Genomic DNA, 15837 nt, shown 5'->3' on the forward strand with positions numbered 1-15837 from the left:
GGCTGCTTTTCCTTCATCCCAGTAAATCTCAGCTGCTTCTCACCCAAAATAATCACTCTGAATTTTTTCACACACGCCGGGTCACATTAGATATCTCCTGGGAGGGTTCAAGTGTTGGTGTGTGTGTATGTTGTTTATTTTCTGGTTGTTGTGGAGAACTTATGACATAAGGGGTATCAGGTGATGCTTAAATTGATGCTGACAAACAGATGTCTGCAGCTGTGACTGTAGCATCCATAGTGCAAATTCTTTGATGTTGACATTGCAGTAGTAATTGGTGTGTGATTTCACATCTCTTAAATTAACAGAGTAAATAGGTTGTAATTTGCATATTTTGTGGGTCATGGAAACGATCTCTTTTACATCTTACTATATTTGACTCTGAATATGTCATACTATATATATATAGAAACAAGCAGCATGGAATACAAAGCACCCCAAAGAAAGACAAAGTAAATGCAAAACAAACAAATAATTTCAAAATAATTGGAGAACACTGCTTCAACCCAGTGCCAAAGGAGGAAAATCCTCCTATTATAGAGGCAGTATAGAATAGCCTTAAAGAACAGCCCACACTTTATGTGTTGCTGGGTCACAATTCTCGAAGGTATAAACTACATTTTTATCAGCTCATTATTATTAGGCTACATTTTATTTTATTCATCTTTCTTTTCAATTGTGCATTTTAAGTTGCTTTTTTTTAAAAAAAGAAATATGTTTTCTTCAGAAACAATAAAAAACAATAAATATAGAAGCAGAAATGCTTCTTTATTTATTCAAACAACCAAACCATTACTTTAAACAGTGTAGCTGGGAGATGTTTTTGAGAACTATACATTTATCATGTTAACACCAGCAGGTGTTTCCTGGGATGCCTTGAAACACGTTTATTATCTACATTTCCAGTCATAAACGTCTGCACCTCCAAACTGCGGCTATTTTTAGCATTTTTCATCCTGTAATAGCCCCGCGTGAGCGCCGCTGTCGTTGTAGGTTTATATTTAGAACGCACGCTCCCTCGGCTCTTGCGTCAATGGAATCCCGTGCGTGCGTCACACGGGAGAACGTCTGTGTCGAAAGCGCAGCTGATTGGCCCGCGACCCCGGAACGTTCCACCGCCCTGTTCGCCATGTTTGGGCACGGACCCGCCTTTTTGTCGACGTAGCCAAAATAAAACAAGAGTGTATGGAGCAGTCCGCGTTGGTCTGACCCAGTGTGTGTGTGTGTGTATGAGAGTGTGTTTGAATGAATGTGTGTGCTGACAGAAGCTGGCAGACTTGACATTCATTCTGTTCCTCTGGTTGGAATAAATGAGAATCTTCTAAATCCGGATATTTACATATAACAGGTGAGTGAAGCGTTATTGTCGGTGTTGCTGTCAGGTGTGCTAGCCATGTTGCTTCGTTATAACTACTTCTGTAGTCATTTAAAGGACCACAGGTCAACTCTGATAGGACTGAAGACACAGTGATGAAACTTTCACAGCTGCTGGTCAATAACAGAATTATTTTAAGACGTCATATTGTTGTTAGCAGTCAGAATCATAAACACAGCTATAATGTAAAAGTAAAGACATTCAGACTAATAGCTACACTAGCCTGGCAAAAGGCTGTAACGTTCTGTTTATTTTACTACACTCATTCATAAAATAAGTATTATTAAAAAAATTAAAAAGTTTAATTAACACCTGACAAAATGGAACATTATAGATAGATAGATAGATAGACATAAAGAAATTCCTCATACTACAAGCTGCCCACTACACTAATAATCATGCAATTCTTATAATAAGATATATTGTTGTCAGAGGATATTTTGTTTAAATGTATTTCTTAGTTTGTGATAGTGAATTAAGTGAATACTACTACCCAGCTGCAAGTACACAGTGACCACTTTCCTGTTTGTGCAAGTTTAATAATCAGTCTGAGCTTGCATCATTTTCCTTTTAATGACCTTAACGACTTAACATGTTATGAGTGATAACTATGTCTGTAGCTGCATTAGAAGATGTGTAGTGTAGATGTATTTATAAGACATAATACAACTCATCAGCATAAATCAAGAGTAATGATACCTTTACAAGTGTCAGTGCTTCATTTTCTCCTCATTCACTGTTTTATTAAAAAACCCATAAAATGAAGCACACATGTATACACGCCCATCTCTCTCTCTCTCTCTCTCTCTCTCACACACACACACACACACACACACACAGGCTTTGCCACCTTTCCCATTTCATTTGGCATTCAGCCGACCCTGAAAAACAATCTGTTACACTCCCTGGCACAGCCACTGTCAAAGAGGGTTGCCCTCCACTGAAGGAGGTTTTCCAAGCATTAACAGTCAGTAACTCAATATCTGACAATACCTGTCTGCTTCATGGACCACCCTCTGCATTTTCCTTAAGAGGGCTGACAGGCTCTGAAGCCAGAGACACGGCATGTTGGGGGAATGACACCGTGAGCATTCAGTGCGTTCATGTTGGCTACTGTTTGTACTAATGCAGAGGAAGGATTATAAAACGCTGACCTATATTATAACAGCAATATCTAATTTACAACACATGTTGAAAGAGTCAACTCCTTATCAGCCCCGGTGATTTAACTTTTGTGCTTTTATTTTGAAAAGTAACCCTAAACTCCTACAGGCATTGATTTGAAATTAATCAGATTCACAGTAAAACAAGTGTTTGATGTTGATTTATTTCCAGATGTTAATAATTATAAATGATTTTAATAAATGTTGCTGTCTTTCGTCCTAGCGATGCCCTGTGTACAAACCCAGTACGCATCTCTGCCCCATGACAACTACTTCAGCTCTGAGTTCTTAAATCCTGACCTCAGTGCCAAACTGGTGATGGACATCAGTGGCCAAAAGGACCAGCTGTCTACATCTTCGCTGCCCAGCATCAACACCTTGGTGGGAAATGGCTATGTAGGGGAGTTTGATGCTTATTCCTGCAAGATCACGACCTCCCCTACTGCCTCAACTGCATCCTTCAACCACACCACGGTACCTGAAAGCTCCAGCCTTCAGATTCAAAACCAAGCCTTCAAGCTGGATGATCTCCAGGTGTATGGCTGTTACCCAGGATCCTTTGCACTCAGCTGCCTAGATGAAACATTGTCATCATGTGGCTCTGACTACTATGGCAGTCCAGTGTATGCCACTGCCTCTCCTCCAACACCAGGGTTTCAGACGGAGTCTGCACCTGTCTGGGATTCCCCTTTCAGCCCCTACCCACCAGCACCCCCCGCCCCTGTGGCTGAAAAGGCCGCTATGGCTCAGCAATTCTCCTTTTTCACTTTCAGCCCCGCACCAGACCAACACTCTCCACTTGGGCAGCATCAAGATGCTCAGCAGGTTCAGGATGATCCATTCTTCCTGCCACCTCAGCATAATGTTTCCCAACTCCATTGTCCCCCCATGTCTTTGGAGCACGGAGCCCTGGAAAGTCCTAGATTAGTAGAGGGGACTATAGTGTCTCCCAAAACCTCAAACCCAGGTTCCAGTGAAGGACGCTGTGCAGTGTGTGGTGATAATGCATCCTGTCAGCATTATGGAGTCCGCACCTGTGAGGGATGTAAAGGTTTCTTCAAGGTAAAAAGAATAGCAGATATAATCATTATTTAATGTATTTAAGCAAATAAACAAATTATGTTTATGTTTACCTTTGTAAACGATGTTCAGTTTTAGTTCTGTATTAATGTAATTTATTTTTTTTCTGTTTTAACAGCGGACAGTTCAAAAAAATGCGAAGTATGTGTGCCTTGCCAATAAAGACTGTCCTGTGGACAAGAGGAGGAGAAACCGCTGCCAGTTCTGTCGCTTCCAGAAATGTCTCGCTGTGGGAATGGTCAAAGAAGGTATTGCAATTTCAGACTCTTTAAAGCTTTCAAGTGACTAATGTATGACGACAACAGACTGGGTTTGTAATGACAGTCATGTGAAACCAAAGCTAGGAAGCAGAGGCATATGTAACCAGAGTGCCAACTGCGAAAAAAAGGACACTGCTACAGCAGTTGTTTTTTAAAATGTGTAATGAGCGACTGCCATGTGAAAGTCACAAACGTGTGTTCTTCTCCCTGTCCCCACGCTTAGTGGTTCGCACAGACAACCTCAAAGGTCGCAGAGGTCGTTTGCCTTCCAAACCCAAGACTACGGTGGAGGCCTCATCCACAACCCCCAGTGTCAACATAATAGCATCACTTGTCAGAGCTCATCTGGACTCAAACCCCACAATCGAAAAGCTCGACTACTCTAAGGTAAATCCCAAGCGGCACAGATGTCCTTTAATTTGATTGATTTTAATTGTATTGGTTACATGATTGTAAGCCATCTGTTTCTCCCTCAGTACCAGGAGACAACAGACAACTTGAAAGAAAAGGCGGATGCTGGTGATATCCAGCAGTTCTATGACCTTTTGACCGACGCCTTGGATGCGATAAAAAAGTGGGCTCAAACCATCCCAGGATTCACAGAGTTCTGCACGGAGGACCAGGAGCTGCTCCTTGAATCTGCCTTTGTTGAACTCTTCATCCTCCGCCTGGCATACAGGTTGGGTTTTTTTTATACTTTATAAAATGTGTTATTGGATGTGTACAAGTCTGTATTATTGTGCATCTAACTGCAATGTTGCTTTAAAACTGTCCAGGTCAAATCCAGAGAAGAACAAGTTGATCTTCTGTAATGGCATTGTCCTCCATCGACAGCAGTGCACTCGTAGTTTTGGAGCCTGGATCGACTCCATCATGGATTTCTCTCAGAGCCTTCAACGCATGAACCTAGACATCTCATTCTTTGCCTGCCTTGCAGCACTTGTCATCATCACTGGTGAGAGGCTGTTTATGCACTTAATCAATTTAATATTTAGTACTATGTTTTTCACGGAAATATGTTTTTTTGACCAGATCGCCATGGCCTCAAAGAGCCGAAACGGGTTGAGGACTTTCAAAGTCATCTCATCACTTGCTTAAGGGAACATGTAAGTGCAAATGGATCAGAGCCGAGCCGGACGCAGCCTAACTATCTTTCTCGTCTTCTGGGCAAACTCCCTGAGCTGAGGACTCTGTGTACGCAGGGCCTGCAGCGCATCTTTTACCTGAAACTTGAAGACCTGGTCCCTCCTCCACCAATAGTGGAGAAAATCTTCATGGATACGCTGCCGTTCTGAAAAAACCTTGTTTGGAAAAATAAGAAGAAGCACATTTGGAGTTTATATCACTGAACTCTTATCTTTGAACGTCCATCTTGCACACCTTTGTGTGTGCTAACATGTGTCTGACTTCATTCAAGAGACCATTATTTTTTTATCCTTCAACATGGTGCCTGTGTGAGTTCTGTAGAAGTTTCATTTAAGAGTTAAAGTGGTAATGTTTCAGGACACTGTTTATTATGTGTGCATTTGTAAAATGACTGTATTGCTGTGCTAGAAATGTGAATGTTGTCCTGCCATGCAGCTTTTAAGACATGGATTTTTGGGTAGATGCAATGCAGTGTTAAATACTCAGAAACACACTAACTTCTTAAAAATAGCATGTCTCTTCCTTTTTTTTTTTTTTTTTTTTTGCTTTATGACCCCAGAGGCTGAGATAGTAGGCACTTTGTCCTATATTTCATTAGAAGATTATTCACTGATATTGTTCATTTGCAAATTATAGTTGTCATTTATTGTGCTCCTGTGGAAGGTCTTGGACCAAAAGTTACCAAAGTTTTTACCTTGATACTACCAATTACAAACCATATTGCCTTAAGTTAATTGTTAACTCTTGTGCAGCCATTTTTGCAGCAGCTGGTTGCTGGCTGTTTTAATGTTTGTACCTGTAACAACATGTTTTTTGGGCTTTTTAGAATGGAAAGTGAGTTGTTAAATGAAAATACAAAGTGCCTTTTATAAAGTCCATGAACCGCAGCAAGTGACACTAAGTGGGTTTTCATTCCAAAACATTTCATTGCAAAACAATACAGAGAGACCTTTTTATTACAGTCACCAACAGGATGCATGTTGAAATGATTCATATGATTTCAGATTTTTTGATATGAAGTGCCTGAGGCGTGTGAGTGTCAGTAGAGTTTGACAAGGAAGGTGATGACAGGTTGTTTAGGATCTGTAAATCCTGAGGGAGTGGGAGATCCAAGCAGAGCCACCCAGCTTAATTGGGTCTAAGCACATTTCGTCTTGCACCGACAATCCTTTTAACATTTGTATAAATGTATATCATGAAATACTTTCAGAATTTAAACACATTTCTATTTCTTGAGCTAGTTTTGTCCTGTACAATTCTTGTACATGTGTTTTGAATCCCCACTTTGTTCATTTAGACTGTCCTTCTTCTGTCTTCCACACTTTTCTGAATTGTGCAGTTTTTTTTAATGTGTTGGATTTTTTTTTTACTTCAAAATGAACTAAAGATAATTCTTAAGGAATCACAGTGACATGTGATGACACGATGAGCAGCTAAGAGCACTTCAGACAGTGTTCAAACAGTATGAAGAGGACACTTATTTCTCAATACTGTATGTGTTGTGTTTGGGATGTATGTGTGGGTGTGGGTGTGTGTGTACATTAAGACTACTGCCAGGCCTTTTGTAAAATGGAGCAGAAATGTTAAATGGCAGTGATGATATTAGATTTATTAAATGTTAAAAATACACCACAGACTGACTTTGTTTGAAGGTATACTTGCATATTATGTGGACAGATTATGAGGTTTCTGTATTTAGTTTTTGTTTCATAGTTTACATTTTCATTTTTCTTTGCCATTCTTACAGTTTGACATTTATATGAAAAGATGTGCAATTAAATATGAATTTTCTGCTTCTGTATTTTGTATTCTATATTTGAAAGCAAGGATTACATGGATAAACGTAATAATCTAAATGTTTAATTTCAAGAAGATTTGACTTAGGTTGAATAATTTTCAGCCCGATTATGGAGTTTAAACAAATCACTAAATTTGTGGGGCTGACTAAAAGGTAACCATCGCCTCAAACGGCTCTGGGAAGTGTCCTTGAACATCTCCCAGAGGCAAACTTTTTCCTGCATATGATCATTACATAGTGTGCTAATACGCCAACACAACTCTGAAATGTCCTTTGTCTGACCAAAAAACAAATCAAAACAAAACCTGTGACCATTTTCCAAAGGTTGCTAATGCAACACATTCAGTCAAGAGTCCTTATTCTACTGTGACGTTTGTTAGTACAGTTGACCTTTCGAATTCTTGTGCAGCATTGATTAGTGTGCCTCTGTGCGAAGTGACTAGCAGCATAGAGCTTCTGATGCCAATAGGAGACATGAAAGTGTCATTGGACCCATCACAAGTGCACTATACACAACAGAATTAACTTTTCTTTGCACAGTATGAACAATTTGATATCTTTCAATAAAATCAGTTCATTTCTGGTGAGGAAAACTTATAATATGATCAGGTCTGTCTTTTAACAAGGGTCCAGAAATTGCTGCCTTGTCATGCAGCAAATAAAGTTTATATTTTTATTAAGACAGTTGTGCTTGTTACATATTTCATCACTGTGAGATAAAAAGTGACCAAACAACGTCCTTAGCACTGAGCCTGTGCGGTCTTGTCACCTGCGGCTTTAATGTTGCTAAGATCCTTGACCAGAGGAAGAAGACACTGTGTCAGTCTCAGCCACAGCAGACTGCAGCGCAGACTGCATTCATCCACCTGACACCCGATCCTACTGTACACCTCGTACCGGTCATCCGGATTTTGGTGTTGGCAGACACAGCGGAAAAAAGGGGACAAGAGGAGAAAAGAGGAGGAGGCAATATGAAAGCTGGCCTGCACTGAAGTGTTTATTATGTTACAAAATGGCAAGTGTGCTGCTCAAGTCAGATGTAATGAGAACAGCAGACAGGTCCAGTTACAGATGGAGAATTCAGGCAAACCCAGCAGATCCTTCATCTGGTTGCAGAAACAGCTAGTGCATTAACCCCCAGTTTTTGACTATTGAATGTAACTTTTTCTTCTTTGGTCACATATCCATGACAGGTCAGGCATGTTGCCCCTTCATCTTGCCCAAACTCTCAAAATACATCCTCCTGTCAATAAATCTTGTTTAGACTTGTGTGTTTCTTGACACCATCTTTTTCCAAAAGTAGAAAGTTACCACCTGGAGCTGCCATTGGCTCCTTAACGTTTGACCTAACACGCAACTGTAGCCTTACACCCTTTACACATATGATGTTTCCTGACAAATAATAAATTGTGGCTGACTTGTCATTGTGATTTGTTGTGCAAACGTGCTGAACATGTTGCTTCTGTGCTTTCTACTTACACTGCTGAGAATAAGTGACAGTGAAATGGCAATTTAGCACCAACATGACTATTTGCACTGTGCTACAAATCTACCATATGAATCTACAGCAATGCAGAATAGAAAACACTAATAATCTGATGTTCATGATGCTGAAAAACTTGTCCTTTTGTTACTTCTAGACTGGATACTACAACTCACTATTGTCAGGATGTCCACATTACTCCATTAATAGCCTGCAGCTGATCCAGATAGCAGCAGCTAGAGTTCTGACAGGAATCCAGCAAAAGGGATCATATATCTTCTCTTCACTGGCTTCCGGTAAAATTCAGAATAGACTTCAAAATTCTCCTTCTTACATATAAGGCTTTACAGTACATGGACTAGCTCCCCTATAGCTTCCGGATCTAACAGTTGATTATGTTCCTAATAGAACACTCCGATCTCAGAGTGCAGGTTTGGAGTAGAAGTAGAATGGGAGGACGAGCCTTTAGCTACAAGGCACCTCTACTATGGAACCAGTTACCAATCTGGGTTCAACAGGCAGACACCACCTCCACCTTTAAGAGCAGACTTAAAACCTTTCTGTTTTGTAAAGTGTTTATTTAATTTTAACCATACTGCGTAAGGCTGAAAGGTATAGTTAGAGTCACTTCTTGTCATACAGCCACAGGTAGAATAGGGCTGACGTCTTTAAACCTTATCATACCTAAGCTGCTATAGGTCTACGCTGCCGGGGGACACAAACATGATCCTCTGAGCAGTTCCCCCACCTTCTCTACACCACCACCATCTCTATTCCCCCACCTCCTCTCCTTTCCTCTCATCAGGTCGACCTATGATCCATTATTTTACATCACTAACGGTGTGTCCAGTCTTCCTCGTAATTTCAGCATTCCAAATACAACAACCTGTCATGTTTGTTCTCTGTAACGTATGATGTTTATTGCATGTATGTTTTTCTCTCTCTCTTTCATGCTCTCTTCCCACTTCTTCTCCTCCTCTATCCAGCAGGCTGTCAGCAGGAAGGTTCTCCCTTATGAGCCGGGTCCTTCTCAAAGTTTCTGGGTTTTTTCTTGCCACTGTCTGCTTCCTCAGGGGTTCAGGCTCTGGGTTTCTGTATCTAGAGAGAATTTTGATCATAAAAGGTGATATATAAATACAATTGAATTGAAGTGACTTATCTGAAAAAGTTGATGACCCACTTGGGGGCATGTGCTCCTGTCTCTGCACAGGCAGAGATGGTGTGCTTTGGTCGGTGGTGCCTGCTCAGGCCATTACTGCTGACCTGTCAGAGCAGACTGGGCTTTTGAGGAAAGGGCCAGACTCCAAAGATCCCAAGGGGCACCGCCGTGTTTAAGTGCTAGCAAGAGTTGCTGTGTGAGTGGCATCCTGAAAAATGAAGCTGACATGGAAGTGCAGTTCCTCGAGTGGCCACTTGAGGCTGGTCCCAACAGTGAGTAAATTCCCAAAGACTCACATGTTAAAATGTCTAATAGTATACAGCAGAAATAAACATACTAAGAGGCTGATACAAACATGGTTTCCAGGTCTGATGGATAATTCCCCCTGTAATGACAACCACAGAAATCGACATCTGCACACTATTTGATGGGCCATGCACTGCAAAATAAAAAGTCAAATCTGAATGAAAAACAGTCAAGTATAGTGAATAAAGTATAATTAAACCTGTTATCTTTTCTTCTTATTTTTGCATACATAGACAAGTGTGTGTGTCTGAGAGAGAGAGAACAGCTGATTGCTGGAGATGATATTGTTCCAGTGGGAGGAAAGCTAATAGGTTTGTTTGTGAGGATGCTGCACCTGTCGTTTGTTGATGGATTGAGCTGTAAATAACTGTGTGAAGCTGTTTAGTGCTCTGAGGGGGCTTCTGTGTTCCTTACTCTACTCTTGTTTCTGTTCTATACCTTTCTGTGCACACACACACCCACACACAGGAGCACATGCAGTATCACTCTGCAGATTGTCACCTTACAACAGCAGTATATGCTTCTGAGAGCAACATATAAAGGCTCGAAGGGACGTTGTATACGTGCATGTATTTATGCAACAGTGTTAGGATACTTGTGTGGGTGTGATGGTGAGTGTGGAAAACCCTCTGTGAGTTTATTTATAGCAGGCCATTGTTGAGCCCATAGAAACCCTATGTAATTGGATCTGGTCTCTCTCGCGTAGAGTGTCCGGTGATAAATGAGTTGGCGGACGTCACCGCTCATGCCATCTCTGTGATAACTGTACACCCCACATCACCATCCAAAGCCCTTAGTCCCAGCAGGATTAAATTCATAAGTGAATGGTGAGCCAGCCAAATTATCATTCTGAATTGTGTGTGAAAGGAGGGATGGTGAAAACCTGTTTGCTCTGTGTTGTGTCCTTGGGTATTACCTTTATTGGGTGGATGCTCATGAAGTTGAAAGACTGGTGTACCTCGAAACTGAGAGATTAACATCTCAACACAAACTGTTAAATTCATTAAATTATATGGTGATTGTGGTGATTTCAAATTTGCAAAATAAAAATGACAGTGATAAGTGCTAATTTATTACACACACTGGTAACCACTGAAAATAAAATACTGTGATGAAAAAGACTTAAAACCACAGATTCACATCTGACAAAGAGAAAACAGCAATACAAACTAAACTACAGTTCTAACACAATAAATAAGATGTGAATATGCTGGTGAAACACAGTTGGCTGTGTGTGTGTGTGTGTGTGTGTGTGTGTCTCACTATGTTGGAAACCTCTCTGCTCAGCCGGAGAATATGAGAATGTTACAATTATAAAACAAGATTGACAGGATGGATAGTGTTGCACTGGCAGATGACAGTTCTTGGCAGCCTGCCTGGAAGTTATTCACAGCAAAGCCCCCCCCCACACACACACACACACTTCAGAAAGAGCCCCAACTCAGGGATCAAGTGGTGGTAGGTAGAGGGGGGCGTTTGTGAACAGGGTGTGGTGTGTGTGTGTGTGTTGTGTAGTGGGTGGGTGGGGTTCAAGGTCAGAGCAAACACATGGTGCAAACCAGCAGACACACTAACACAGGCAGGTGGTGTAAGGGGCAACAAACATAAATAACTGCATCAATCAACACACCACACTCTGACTACACAAAAAAAAGAAACCAGTTTGACCGTTTACAGATTATTGATAACACCGAACAGTTGTCCCACATTAAGAGCTTCAGAAGTGATAAAACATCTCACATGTCCTTGGAAACACGAGGAGCTGTTAAAAATAGGAAATAACCCACAGACTTTCACACAGCATCAAAAGGAGTCTGCGTGTTCTTTGGGTTTTTCCAGCAGTTTGTGTCAGTGTCAACGTATTTTTGCCGGTCAGGTGTAATGCCCTTTGACACGACAGATTGCTGTGATTTGCTGCACATGTAGGTACTAAAAAAAAAGCAAACGATAACAAAACAGGACACGCATAGGAATCTGCATCTTCTATCTTCTTCTGAGCATTACAATATGTGAATATTTTCACAGCATTCCAGTCCACAGTCCAAGTTCTTCAATCCGTACACATCACTGTCATCTGCTGGTTTCTGGTGAGACCAAGAGCATTTTTTTGTACACACAAAAAGAAAGGTGATGTTTTAAAGGGATGGTTTCATAACATGCAGTGAGACACTTGGGACACAAATAGATACTCTTGTAGGAGAGGTGAAATGACAAAGAAATGACTCCCCTCAGTATTACAGAAGTGAAGACTGCCTGGCCTTCACGCAGAGTTACATAAGCAGTCTGAGGCAGACTTAGCTGGCACCCCTCTAAGATCACAAGGTGCTGCTGTAATGTGTCGGGGTGGGGGGAGACTCTGAGGGCAGAATCTGCTGCTCCTCCACCACTAACTGAATGGATTGCATGGAAGGTTATCTGCTGCCTTAATGTGAGTCTATTTTTAAACCAATATCAACCACATTCAACACATGACTGGATGCCTAAAATGCCACACACACACAAACACACTAATAGACACTGGCTATGCAATGTAACAGCTGTAATCAAATGCTAATGATCTGACAGTACAAATATACAAATATATTTATGTTTTGGTATAAACTGACCTCATTAAAACAGGAAGTTTCAAGACTGTGGAAGACCTCTGTTAAAAAAATGGTGACTTTTATTTTGAAGGCAACCTCATCAAACAGGAAGTGTCCCTTTGGCAGGTGTACTGCAGGACTTACGCAGGTGTGCTGATGTTTTTGGGAGGAGTGAGATCACAGTAAAGAAATCTGTGCCCAGTCCTGCCTTCAGCGTGTGTGTCTGACTACCTGCTGGGAATGTGTCACTGTTAGAGTAAGTAAAACTTCTTATTAATTGTGATTCACTGATAAACCTTACTGTCACATGATTTGTGTCTCTCAGCTGTAAAAGGAAACTGTTTTTAGGTTCTCCTTGTTTTTAAAAAACTGAACAAATCTGATTTTTTCACAACCACTGCAAGTTACACGATTAAGAGGTTAGCTTTGCTAAATATTTATGCTGTGGCTACTGATTAAACTGAAAAAAGAGTAAATTCTGTGTGAGAGACAAAAGACAATCCTTCATGTTTTGAACATGAGCTGCCTGGTTTTGTAACATGTGACACTTCACTTTCTGGTTAACCTGTCTGACAATATAGCACTTACACACATACACAAGGTGGCTGGTGGTGTTTACAGAGACAACAAGCTGCTTTAACTGTGTTACAGCTTCTGTTCATCAAACAGTACCGAAGTGTGGTGAAGCCTTGATTGTCAGGGGTCTGAGACATCTCCTCTCACTGATTCCTTCCACTGTGAATGATAAGCTTAACCCAATAAAGCATGTGACATTCAGACAAACAGCTAAAATGACAGTAAATGGAGTAGGCTCTGTCCTCTTTTGAGCTGATACTAAATCTTCTCGTTGACACTGAGAGATAAAGCAGTTCCTTCTTATAGTGCAGGAGTTTCACTTCCCTGTTTTCAAGCACTACTTCCTTCTGTGTAGCACTTCCCAGTACAATGTGTGTTGTTGCTTCAGTGCAGTAAAATATGCAGTAGCCCCGAGGGAAAAGAAAAGAAAAGTGGTTTGCCGTGACAGTGTTTGGTATGGATTGAAAGATTGTTGTAGGCTGTGTGTAGTGATTGGAGCCTAAATACTCAGACTGAGTCTGATTCCATCACAACAGGAAACATGGACACTCCACAGGAGGAATCTTTGGTAAGGAAAAATTAGGAATCCCAAATTAGAATGGAGTGCAGAAGAGCTGATGTGGGGTAAGTGTTTATATGACAGAACAAGGAACTGTAACAACTAGAATAAAGCCAAGAAACATCAGGGTTTTATGAATGGAATTGGTTCTAGAGTATATTTGTACTGGTGGTCTAGTGGTTTCAAAATAATGCAACCACAGTGGTCATAGCTTTCCTTTTCCTCCACATTTTCTGTTCAAACATTGGTTGTATGTATTTAAAAATGAGGTTCAATGAACACTCTTAGAATGGAAGTGCTGAATTTGGAAGAAACCCCCTCAAAACATTCCTGAGATATACATTGTTGTGTGTGGGGCAGTGAGGTCACAGTGACCTTTGATGACCTAAAGACGAAACCAAAATAATAAATGCTATATTAATGAGAAGTTACAGCAACCTTTCCGTAGAAATATCTTCAGGTAAATAGATAAATAAAGTTCCTTGTGATCAATTTGCATACATGCTGCTAGGTTAAATAATTCATCTTTGTGACTGCTAGCCTACTACCATCTTCTCTGCACTGATGTTAGCATTTAGCTCAAAGGACTACTAGGCCAAGGCCTACTTAAAAAAATCACACTAGCATGGCTAGCTTGCTAACCATATGTATAGCTATATGAATGTGTACTGTGCAGCTCAGTGTCAGTTGATTTTCTCTGCAGATCGATGAGCTGTGAGATGGAGGAAGCGTACGCTGAACTGTACCAGCAGTTTCTCCGCTTGAGGTCACTCTGCCTTAAACAGGCTGCTCTGTTGCATCAGCTCACCACAGCTCTGCAGAGACAGCAAGGTTGATGTAAAAATTAATTCTGATGCTCTTAAACACTTTTTGACTGTGAGTTTGCTTTGAGCCCTTTCAAATGATCTGTCTGCAGGTGTTCCTAATGGAGAAGTGAGTGATGTCATGTCCATCCCGGTCCAGTGCACCCATGGAATCCCAGCACATCCCAGGGAAAATGCTCAACCACTAACAGCAGCAACACGAATCCAGAATGCCGAACTGTGTTGTGTTGGTGTCCTTTCCAGAAATGTGAAGACCGTTTCTGATCCACTTTCTGAACACATGTCCAAGCTCTGTGTGGACATGCCCCGGGAGAGACAGCAGGTTGTAAACGTGGAGGAAAGAGCCCCATTTTTGTTCACCCTGGACTCTTCCAGGTGCCATGGACCCTCAAATGAGGAATCAAAACACCCAGGGCAAAACCACCCTGGTCTAAGCAGGCCTCCACGCACAGAACGAGTAAGTGTCTCCACTGGACAGAAGTCCACTTTCTTTGGTCTCTGGTTTTTGCTGTGTTCTTCACACTAACCTCTCCCCCTCCTCCCTCTGTTGTGTCAGGTGCCGGTGGCAGACAGTCCCTCTCTGGTCGGTGAACTCCTCAGCCAGCCTGACGGACCGCTGCTGTCGGATGTGGCACTGCAATCTCACATTTGTGAGTTTTGCCAGGCGGTTTTCCCCGGAGACACGACCACAAGAGGAGAGTTTTTACGACATCTGTATACCCACGTTACCTAGACTGATCATGACAGTGAGGTCTAAAAACAGCATTGAATAATTGCTGGAATAATTTTAGTCTTTTAGGTGTCAAATGAAGGGTATAAATAGATTTTGTTTAGCCTTTGTTGCCTAAGAAGGTTTGTTTGTTTTTAAGATTTAAAGGGTTAGGTCGCCCAAAAAAACAGTCTTTGGGAAATAAACATTTTCTTGTAAGAATTGTAAAGGCTCATCTGAAAAAAACAACAATAAAAAGATTTGAAATTTCCTTCTTCCATCATTTCTATGTTTGCTGTTTGAAGTTATATCAGCTGTGTGTGCTGCTGTGTCACTGAGAAGAGACCCCGGGCTAAGAATAGATTGAAAGACTTAACTCCCTAATTAGTGGTGCTGACAGCTGATTGATGACGGCGGCCTCCTTTATCTGTTGCCATACTGACTGTTGCAGTCATAATCACAGCAAAGAGCACCAACTTGGATATGATTGCCATTATATAATCAAAGGCTAAAAGCATTTTTTTCTATAAACATCAACATTAACATCTGACCAGGGGTCTTGGTAACTGACCATGGTGTAATTTAATAGAGCGCCTATAGCAGTGTGAAGAGCTAAGGCGGGCTAAAAGGGAAATGTCAGCATGCTAACATGCTCATAGTGGAAATGAAAGCAGCAATTGCCATCTTAGACTGTTAGCATGCTACTGTTTCCTATTTAGCAGTAAACACAAAGTACAGCTGAAGTTGATAGTGCTGTCAATAGCTTTGCAGGCTGAGGGGTGATTGATAAGTCTGTGGCCTGATGTCTGAGGAG

General features: G+C 41.2%; 2 protein-coding genes across 8 annotated transcripts; both read left to right on the forward strand.

Annotated features, from left to right (window-relative positions):
• The first annotated feature begins 1205 nt into the window (after positions 1-1205).
• Positions 1206-5911, forward strand: LOC114436654 (probable nuclear hormone receptor HR38). The gene is made up of 7 exons (XM_028407068.1): positions 1206-1348; positions 2762-3600; positions 3737-3866; positions 4102-4265; positions 4355-4557; positions 4655-4833; positions 4911-5911. The coding sequence occupies exons 2-7, from the start codon at positions 2764-2766 to the stop codon at positions 5171-5173; spliced, it is 1776 nt and encodes a 591-aa protein (XP_028262869.1). The 5' UTR covers positions 1206-1348; positions 2762-2763; the 3' UTR covers positions 5174-5911.
• Positions 5912-12476: 6565 nt separating this feature from the next.
• Positions 12477-15294, forward strand: LOC114436189 (TRAF family member-associated NF-kappa-B activator). Of its 7 annotated transcripts, none has more exons than XM_028406333.1 (5): positions 12498-12611; positions 13468-13555; positions 14194-14321; positions 14407-14771; positions 14871-15294. In XM_028406333.1, exons 2-5 carry the CDS (start codon positions 13530-13532, stop codon positions 15045-15047), a joined length of 696 nt encoding a protein of 231 aa, XP_028262134.1. In that variant the 5' UTR covers positions 12498-12611; positions 13468-13529; the 3' UTR covers positions 15048-15294. The 7 variants fall into 7 exon arrangements, with proteins under 7 accessions (XP_028262137.1, XP_028262134.1, XP_028262139.1 ...); XM_028406338.1 differs by having other exon boundaries at positions 12509-12611; positions 13468-13499; XM_028406334.1 differs by lacking the exon at positions 12498-12611 and adding an exon at positions 12654-13385.
• Positions 15295-15837: the final 543 nt, after the last annotated feature.

The sequence above is a fragment of the Parambassis ranga genome, chromosome 5, assembly GCF_900634625.1.
Source record: "Parambassis ranga chromosome 5, fParRan2.1, whole genome shotgun sequence".
Classification (NCBI taxonomy): Eukaryota; Metazoa; Chordata; class Actinopteri; family Ambassidae; genus Parambassis; species Parambassis ranga.

Excerpts from the sequence above, each read along its gene's own strand:
- LOC114436654 (XM_028407068.1), top strand. The coding sequence starts at position 2,764 with ATGCCCTGTGTACAAACCCAGTACGCATCTCTGCCCCATGACAACTAC. Across the intron at positions 3,867-4,101 it reads TGTGGGAATGGTCAAAGAAG|TGGTTCGCACAGACAACCTC; the intron begins GTATTGCAATTT and ends CCCCACGCTTAG. Across the intron at positions 4,834-4,910 it reads AGCACTTGTCATCATCACTG|ATCGCCATGGCCTCAAAGAG; the intron begins GTGAGAGGCTGT and ends TTTTTTGACCAG.
- LOC114436189 (XM_028406333.1), top strand. The coding sequence starts at position 13,530 with ATGGAGTGCAGAAGAGCTGATGTGGG. Across the intron at positions 13,556-14,193 it reads TGCAGAAGAGCTGATGTGGG|ATCGATGAGCTGTGAGATGG; the intron begins GTAAGTGTTTAT and ends TTTTCTCTGCAG. Across the intron at positions 14,322-14,406 it reads AGCTCTGCAGAGACAGCAAG|GTGTTCCTAATGGAGAAGTG; the intron begins GTTGATGTAAAA and ends ATCTGTCTGCAG.